The 9730-nt window shown below is 36.1% G+C and overlaps 1 protein-coding gene across 1 annotated transcript; it reads right to left on the reverse strand.

The window, feature by feature from the left end:
• Nucleotides 1-2364: 2364 nt before the first annotated feature.
• Nucleotides 2365-5772, reverse strand: LOC127655144 (twist-related protein 2-like). The gene is made up of 2 exons (XM_052142787.1): nt 4989-5772; nt 2365-2891 (listed from the first exon to the last, which is right to left on the reverse strand). Exon 1 carries the CDS (start codon nt 5512-5514, stop codon nt 5020-5022), a length of 495 nt encoding a protein of 164 aa, XP_051998747.1. The 5' UTR covers nt 5515-5772; the 3' UTR covers nt 2365-2891; nt 4989-5019.
• Between the last annotated feature and the right edge of the window lie 3958 nt (nt 5773-9730).

The following is a 9730-nucleotide window of genomic DNA, read 5'->3' on the forward strand; positions in this document are numbered from 1 at the left end:
TCACAGTGGAGATTCAATTGTTTGATCACGCATGTGATGTTATGAAATGCCAAATTTAATTGAAATTTGAAGAGGTTCTTTTGAATACTTTTCTTAATGTTATTCAGAAAAGCATCTTGCTATCTTAAAATATGTGTAAAAGTTGACAAATGCTGACCTATAACTATAGCCCCTATATATCTACAATTGTAATTGTCTACAACCCCCAGGAACCCCCTCACCAAATGTTTTGGAAAATTACTTTTAATCTAAACCTTACAGTATAATTTATTTTCACACAAACGATTTTGCGTCATCAAAATTCAATTAAAAGAAAAGTATTTTTTCAATCTTGATACACGCCTATAGCCTACATGTTGTAAAGTAAGAAAAAAACAACAACACACAATTCTCCCGCCAAGTAATATAGTTCATCATTCTAACTGTGTAAGCTGTTTACTCTTGCCAAGCAAAACGAGAACTTGACGCATCATTATAGAATTTGCGGTCACACAGGTGTGTGTTTTACAATGTCTTCGAGCGCGGCTCATCTAATCAGCATTTAGAGCCAGAATTATCCATTTTATAGGCCAAGCTAGTTGTTCTTTTTGGTAGTAGCCTGTACCTTCTCGTTTATAAATTGTCTGTTTTCGTCTATAAGTTAACTAATATACATAAGGTAAAATGAGCCACTAGGGTGGTACCCTACATATCTGATTCTAGGTTTACCGCAGGAGGAAACGTGTGTCCTACCAGCCAATCCCCCACCCCGCACTGTAGTAATGTAACCTTGGCATTAGCTTAGACATGAAATCCTTTCTGCGGCGCATGCAGCGTAAACCTTTACTTTATCCGTTTAACTGCTAATTAAAATTTTGTTGCTTTTTCCGTCTGATTTTACGGGAAACATCTGGGGCTCGCGCACCGCGCCGTAACTGTGGCTCGAGGCGCTTTGGCTCGGGAAAAGGCGGGAATAATGAGGCTGCTATCAAACGCGCTGCCGTTGGAGACTCTGTGCTCTCCCTCATAACAATGAACACACATCCCTTCAAGAAGTTTTCTTTCAAGAGCCTCTCAGATCATTTCTTTTTCAGACTTTTTTGTTAATCGAGAGGAATGTCGACCCCAAGGTATTTCTTAGATCTTTTTCGGGCTCACATACACAACACTGTTTTGTTGACGTAACTTCGAGATTGACAGACGTAACCTAGGATATGAACTACTTTACATTCTTAAAAACAACTCCAAATAGCAGACGTGACATTATAAACATGCTACTCACATGTGCAGACGGACGTCTTTGACCGTTGCGTAAGACGGCGTGTCAGTAGTTAAAAAAAGATGTGTGGAGATCCCCGGGGTTTTCTCTTCCGTTGGGCTTAAATACATTGCGCAGGTGCACAGCATAAAAGGAGATGTGTGTATCTAACATTTTGGTTCTCACTCTCCACGGAAGTTTTCACCAGAGTTTTGTTTTTATGAGTTTCCTAGTCTACAAGATCGTCACCACAAGAAAATATTTAGGGACTTTATTTTTTAAACTGCACCGGTTTTCTCTTAAGTGTCGGTCACTATATAGACCAAGCTCATCAGTCTTCATTCAGACTTCAGTTATATTACTGCCCTAAAATAGATATTTAAAATAACATAACTTGTTGCCAAATTAAAAACAATCAAAAGAACAAACAAGGCTTCGCTGTTAAGTGTTAATAGAAAACTGGAAATGTTATTTTTCTGACATGGTTGGTAGATGTTTTAAAATGCAGATATGAATGAGCTTTTTCCTAGGATTTGGTAACAGAAAATAATTGTTTTTATCAAATCTCAATGCCTCGACAATGAAATAATTTATTTTAGTAATTTTTTTTATCAAGGGATGTGTAAATGAGATGTAAACAGTTAAATGTTTGCGAGCGTTGTTGAAGATTTTAAGGAAAAAATGAAAAGGTATTGCAGGGGTTCGGTATTTAAAATCTGTTGTTATCTGCGGTTGTTAAAGAATTCCCCTCCAGCCGTCGGATTTTCAGTTATTTCTGCTTAATAAATCTGATTAATATATATATATATATATATTAGTATATATATTTTAATAAGCTTATAGCTGTAAAACTGGCTGAACTTTCTCCTCATCTAATGAACTTGCACTGTTTTATAACGGGTTTCTTTTTGTAAGAAAAAAAGGGGGGAATCTAAACTATAGAACAGATGTGTAGGCCTGTGTGTTCTGCTTTCCTCACTCCCTTTTAAATTAAATACAAATCCTTATGTAAACAGATGATGAGTGAGTTAAACTTATAAATTGGCCCAGTCTTGCTATGGTCCTTTAGCACTTAGATGTGGATAAATAGAAATCAGTTTACACAGACATTTCAAAAATATGTTTTAATAAATAAGCAAAATGTACAATGGACAGAAATTGAGAGTGTTGCAGGAAAACTGTAATGTATGCATTAATCCATGCAGCGTACTTCAGGATAGTAATACTCTAAATTGCATTGGTCCCTTAAAAAGCTCACAACACTCACAGGTAGCCTATTTACAATAGTTCTTTGGTGCACAATATATAATGTCTTCATATATATATATATATAACTCTTTGGTTTTAGAGTCAAACACACAATATAGTTTCCATAAGATAACGCCTTCCTGTACTATCACCATGGATGGAGAGAATACGAATAACTTTGGAAAAAGATTAAATGTAGGCCTATTTGTTGACACAGGAGACATCATCTACTTTGTTTGTAAATGGTGTTTCTAAATGGTTCCTTTTTATTTTGTCCTTCATTACGCTGTTGGGGATGCCCAAGTCTGTAGGTGTAATCACTGAATGTCCTTTGGCTACGCCATTGAGGTTTAGATGTTTGTTAATAAATCCTTTGGTGTCTTCAAAATTAGTGGAAGTAAACAGTCTGTGGGACAGAGAGAGAGAGAGAAAAAAATAATAATCTTGTAAGAAACAAACAACAAACACTTAGGTTCAACTAATACCCCCGTATCTTAACTTATAGGTCTTAATTTATTTTCTAAGATGGCCTAAGGCTTCAGGGTTTGTCCTTGAATTCAGTCTTAGTTTAAGAACTGAAAAAATGGGACGCTATTAATGATCCCATTATTTAATTCTGAGTGGGAGCACATGCTTACACAGGAAAAGGCTTGGTTCAAACATGCTACACAAATCCCAGGGTGGAATTGTGTCACTGGAAAATAACTGTTTTTAAAGAGGTCATTTGGTTTGGTTTGAAAAGGCTATACACCTGCCTTTCTTCTGTATTATTTCAGTGCCACAAATTACTTTAAAAAAATAAGTTTATAAGAAACAATCACTAATATAATGGCAAGGGTTAATTTGAACATTTTTCCCAGCTGTGTGTTGTCAAATAATGATTGATGGAGGTCTTCACGGGTCTGTAGCATAAAACGAGACCACCTATTGTATCTGGTGATCAAGCCAGGCTCGCTGGTGGAATTAAAAAAGATAGTTAAAATGCTGTGATCCTCGGTTTATCCCAAATAACCAACTGATTATTTAAATAGGCCAAGTTCAGATCGCATACTCGGTTTCTTTTCAACACATTTTATGACGTTATTTGTCATTTTTCGTCCAGGAAAGTAAATATGGCTATATGGATTTCAGCTCCATCCAGATTGTTAGCCTATCACATTAAATTCGAATAATTAAATACTAACCCAAATCGGAATGATCTTGAAATGTCTATATTAATCTTATTAATAAATGTTTATTTGTACAGTAACAATTATTTTTCTAAAAGCTTTTAATCGTGCCTTAATCATATCAGTCTTTCTCACTGTGGTTCAAGTGGTTTCTTTGCAAATATTTAGGATGCATAAACATGGTTTAAGTGGTAGATCACCTTGGAAAGGTCATAGGGTTTTCTTGAGGGTATTCAGAGAACCTTCTTAAAATTCTTCCGTCTAGCCTAATCATGAATATGGATCTTTTTTTATTTTGTATTTTTCCTTGTTTTTGTAGCTTATGTTTGGGCCTATGAATGTGCCGACGAACAAACGTTCCAAATATGACCCAAGTTTGTAACTTTATAACCACTTTAAATGCTGGTTTGAGATTGCATTCCTGTGGCTCATGAGAGGGAAAATGTTCTGCTCTGAATATAAATGATCCGTGAGGAATTTCTCACGGTCGGATCGTTATTATTTCATAAGACTTGGGGCGATGTGCAAATGTTAATATGTTTATTTGTACTGGATGATAGTCGAAAATGCTTTTCCAATGTGTAATATGTCTTTACTAGCTAAAAATCATTCAAAATATGTACTTTCCTTATTCATTCTTTCCTTGATTTAGTGACTTAACTGGAAATTATTTGATGTTTATAGGCTTGCTTTTGGCCTTACGCCTGTTCATTTTCTAAATAAAAGAAAATTAATAATAATAAAACCGCAAGGATGCAAATCTTTGTTTTATTATATAATCTAAACATTCCATGGAAAATGTTGACAATAATAAACAATCCTCTTTCTTCCAAGTGATTCTGTTAACCTGTCACTGGTTTATGTCTTGGTGTATCTTTAAGGGGACATCCATGGATATTCTATGATACCATATATTTGGGGGTGTGGTCAATGTAATAATAATAATAATAATATATATATATATATATATATATATATATATATATATATATATATATATATATATATATATATATATATATATAAAATCAAATACGTGCAGTGAATATATATGATCAAAAAATCTGAAATATTCAAATAATAATAAATAAATAAAAATATATATTTTGAATCAAATACTATGTTGATGTTTTAAAATAAAAAAAATCTAAATGCCTATTTTTTGCTCCGTCTCAAGAGGATATTGCTGCATTCTTCAACTGAACTGTCAAAAGCTGAAAACAATGCAGTTTGAATTTCTTTCAATGCAAGTACTGCTTCAAAATATCCGCGCTCCAAAGAACTAGGCAAATCAATATTGAAATATATGATGTCATTGCCATCTCTCTACCCACCCGTTCGGCATCGTATGCACGTTTCTCGCTGCTAGTGGGAGGCAGACATCGACCACGCGCCCTCCATCCTCCACACCGAAAACGCATAACTGAGTCTTTCGTGCGCAACGTAGCTGCAGCTCGACATCTTGTTGTCCATCTCGTCGCTCTGCAGCACCTGACAGAGGAAGTCAATGTACCTGGAGGCAAGCTTGAGCGTCTGTATCTTGCTGAGCTTATCCGAGGGAAGCGTGGGGATGATTTTGCGCAAAGACGAGAAGGCTTCGTTCAGCGACTGAGTCCGTTGCCTCTCCCGGACGTTGGCCAGCACCCTCTGGTTCTGCAGCTCCTCGTAAGACTGCGTGCTGCTCGGGCTCGGCTTTTTGCTCCGTTTATTCACTGAACTCGGGCTGCTGCTGCTATCCTCGCTCGACTTTTTACGGTTTCTCCTTTTCTTCCCGAACCTTTTGTGTTGTCTGTCCAACTCCTCCTCGCTGGTCAGCAGGCTATCCACTGGGGAGACGGGAGAACTTGAACTCTCTTCCATTTCTTTTTTCAAGAAATGCAAGGCCAGAGAAAAAACGCTTTCCGCCTGTGAAGCCGTGGTTAGAAAGTTAGATCCGATCGTTTCGGTGGGCAAGAAAGTTTTTATTTAGTTTATGTGTCCTCCTGAAGTCCTGCGCTGCTGCTGCTGCTGCGCTCTCTCTCTCTCTCTCTCTCTCTCTCTCTCTCTCTTTCTATTTAGACTACGACTCTACTTTCAAAACTAGAGCTTGGCACTAGTTTTTTCCTAATTTTTGGGAAACTTTATCCAAGTTTCTGATGCTAAATACTAGTCTGAATGAGGGGGAGGAAGCACTGAACTCTGATTGGTTGACTAATAGCTAAACAGGGAGGAACCGTTTTAAGTTACACTGACCGAAGCACCTCTCCACTTGGCTGTCCCTCACATTTTGTCCCACATATTGTTTTATATTACATTGCTGATATTTTCATCTCAACCTCACTCCTTACGTCTTGTGTAAGCAACAATAATGACAACAGACATTAGTAGTTTAAACATTTACAATGATACAATTAATTAAAACACCTTTTCCGTGCTATGTGAGCAATCTACATTTTTATTTAATTAATAATGTTTCATCTTTTTGTGCTGAGATGGACTTAATGTTATACAAAGGTATACCTACCAGGAAACTAGTTTCAGAAAGACTTCCAAATGAACATAACCTAATATCTATCTAGAAAAATGTCAAGTGACCTTTAGAGATAAGCAATTGATTTCACTTCCAAAATTTATTCCTGACATTTTGGCCTACCAGGTATCTGTAATTGTTTTTCATTTAGTTTTTCATTGTTATTAAGATGCCACAAAAGGTCTCGCACCTCTTTCAGTTGTGGTAAATAGTAGAGAAATTTCTTCACAGGCATTTTCTTCACTCCATCCTTACAAGTCAGATGAAAAACCTCTCCCTATTGTTTTCCAGAATAAGTCCAAGGTTTTACAATACCCTAAACACATGTACGAGTCAGCCTGTTGTGAGGAACTTTTGGCAAAACCTCAGAGGCTTTTTCTCTCACAAGGCCATTTGAATGCCGGGTCTGGACTGTCTCTTTGAATAAGACAATAATAATGCATGTCAGATTTCTTTTACCAGTGTCCAAAGGGGCTCTGGGATGTTTTGTATATGGCTGCAGCTTGGTCAGATTTGTAAGGTTTTCAATTGTAAATGATGCCTTATTTCAGAGGAGATTTGTGTTTCCCTTTGATTTATGCATGTAATCCACGTGCGAATGGAGCACTGACACCTGGTCCAAAGCCAGAGAGTATAGCCTTAAGGAAGATGCTTGGAGATCTCGATGTCTTTTCTGATTACACCAAAGACGTTCTGGAAGGGTTTAGGGAAGTTTTTATGGATAATGAAAGCTTTTTTATCAAATATTATAGTTTTACACACCACTATATCTTTAGCAGGCCTGTCTTTCTTCTTTTTGGATACTCTCTAAGCAGCTAATGATGGTGTAAAACCATGTGCCTATCCCACATTTTCAAGCATCTGTGTTCCAATTTTCGATTCTCCATTTCCAAATGGAATTTTATGCCTCATCTCCTCTGTCTAAACTAAATGTCTCCAATGTACTTGTTTGTTTAAGGACCTGCTTTTGATAAACACTTTTTAAAAAATTTCCAGCAGAATCGAGGATCAGGTGATTGGAGAGAATGAATTTCTTCTGTCCTGTAATTCAAAGTGAAAAAAATAAGAGAGACATTGACATGTGCCCAACTTTGAAGCCTGTTTCCCCCTGTCCTGACCCGCTCCATCAAAACCGCTGCTTCAGAATAGACTCCATATGGCCCAGCGGCAAAGTGCAGCCTCTACAGACCACAAGCTCTTGACTACAGGTAGATATATACTGTACCATAATACAGTATACATATCTGTAAAGGTCTGGTACCATCTGAACCAGTAGGCAAGTTCTAGAGATGACCCGTATCAGATCAAAGATGTGGCGTACTATATTTCTCTCTGCTAAGATGACGTGTTTATATCTCTTTGACACTTCCAAATCATCTCCACATTGCCTGGAACTCTTAAATAAGCCGAGATCTTTTCTGCAGCAGCTTATCACATCAAGCTGCAGATGTTTGCAGAGACTGAATTTAGACTCAGAAATAAATAGAAAAGGAAACACAAAGGCACGCAGAAGACAACTGTTGGTCTGGCATCCTTAACCATTTAAGTGAGTGAATAATAGAAACCCCAACTGGTGAGATATGTTTACAAGAACAGTTAACCCAATATGAAAATTCTGTTGTCATTTACTGACCCTTATGTTTTTCGAAACCAGTATGACTTTCTTACGTGGAACACAAAAGGAGTTATTTACAGCCAGTATATGGTAAGTTGCTCAATAAAAGTAACCCATTACATATAACTAATTACTTAGTTAAAACTGTTATCAAATTTCTTAACTGATTACTTTGTTGAAAATGTAATCGCACTTTCTAAAACACATTTCAGTTAAGTTTGTTTTTCAGCTCAACAAATATTAATAATTTCTGTATTATGTTTATAAATGTCTTTCATCTGTCACAAAAAACACAAACAGATGTACATATGGATATAATTCATGTTTTAATGAATTCTTTATAAATGATTTTATTTAGAAATATTTTTACCCAATAATTTACTTCAAAGTAACTTAATTGAACGACAGTAACTGTAACCTGATCACAAGAATTTAAAATGCATTACACTCATTTGTGACTCAAATGTAATTAGATTACAGTAATTAATTACTTTATAAACAGATTAAACCCAACACTGTTTATGAATGTCCAAGCTCTTTCTTAATACAATGAAAATGCATGAAGAGCAATATTTTCAATAAATAACATCTTAAATTTCCATCAGTTTTTCACACAAAGCTATCCTCTGTATTCTGAAGATTTGAAATATAGTGTACAAATTATATGGACTACTGTTGTGATGTTTTTATGGTGCTTTTTTGTCCTTTTTAAAGCTTGACAGCCCATTGTCCCCATGCACTTTTATTGTATGGAATAGAGCAACTCAGACATTCTTCTAAAATACTTTGGTGTTTCACAGAAGAAAGTAAGTCACACAAGTTTGGAATGGCATGAGGGTTAGAGTGAATTATCCCTTCAATATTTACTGGTTATGGAGAATCTATTAGGAGTCATGGAGACTTCAGCCTGATCTCATGAAAATTACGTGACTGTGGCAACATTTTTGCAAAATGATATTGCATGGTTCTGAACACTTATCACAGTGGCTAATGTCACTAAAAGCAAGTAAAATGTTCTTGCAAACAGATGTGGTTTAGAGTATTTTTAAGGTTAATGCTCTAATGAGTTTAAAATAAACAAAACCCACCTTAACACTAAACCTAACTGAATAAAAAGCAAATGTGAGATGAAAACACAATTAATAAGATAGCATTGTGTGAGGAACCGGGTGAAAAGTAAGAGTTTATAAACTGGTAATCTGACCTTTGACTTGTGATTTGTGTGAAAGTAAATAAAAGTAATTGTTGCTGTAGTGCCTCTAGTGTTCATTCCACTAGGAAACTGCCGTGATACCTACACCCAGGCACGTAATTTTAATTTATCAAATATTTTGGTATAGTAACGTGATTCTATGAGACCAGTTTGCGAGATTTGCAAGATACTCGGACAAATGTAATGAATATATTATAGTCCAGATACATACAGTAATGTGTGACCATAAGAACCAAACCATTTTAACAGATTGATCTTCAACAAAGATGAACCCAGTATGTGAGTGCGTTTCCTCCTTGTTCTAGGGCCCATATATACCAATGCATATATATCCGTCTGTGAGCCCATGCATCCAGAATGTTTGCATTGCCAAGATGAACAAAAGATGCTCTGCTGGGAAACACACGCAGCTGTTTTCCATTGATATCAGTGCTGCCTCTCTTAGTAAAAGTGCAGTCATTCTTAATCTTACTTCTGCAGCTACTTGAAATGACACAACCCTCATTGGTTTCCTTGGCATTGTAAAAAAAATCCAAAATGAAAAGTTATCCCCAAATTGAATTCACACATGCTTTTCTAAATGCCACGAATGATTACCTTTATCTTTTTAACAAGTAGCTGAGAATCAATAGATGCCTTATTCCACACACTGTGGATGTGGTGTGAAGCTTTTATGCCTTGTTGAACCAAGAGTGCAAACATGTTTCTACAAACATTACTGTTTACATTATTGCATTTG

This window comes from Xyrauchen texanus, chromosome 14 (assembly GCF_025860055.1).
Source record: "Xyrauchen texanus isolate HMW12.3.18 chromosome 14, RBS_HiC_50CHRs, whole genome shotgun sequence".
NCBI lineage: Eukaryota > Metazoa > Chordata > Actinopteri > Cypriniformes > Catostomidae > Xyrauchen > Xyrauchen texanus.

Excerpts from the sequence above, each read along its gene's own strand:
- LOC127655144 (XM_052142787.1), bottom strand. The coding sequence starts at position 5,514 with ATGGAAGAGAGTTCAAGTTCTCCCGTCTCCCCAGTGGATAGCCTGCTG.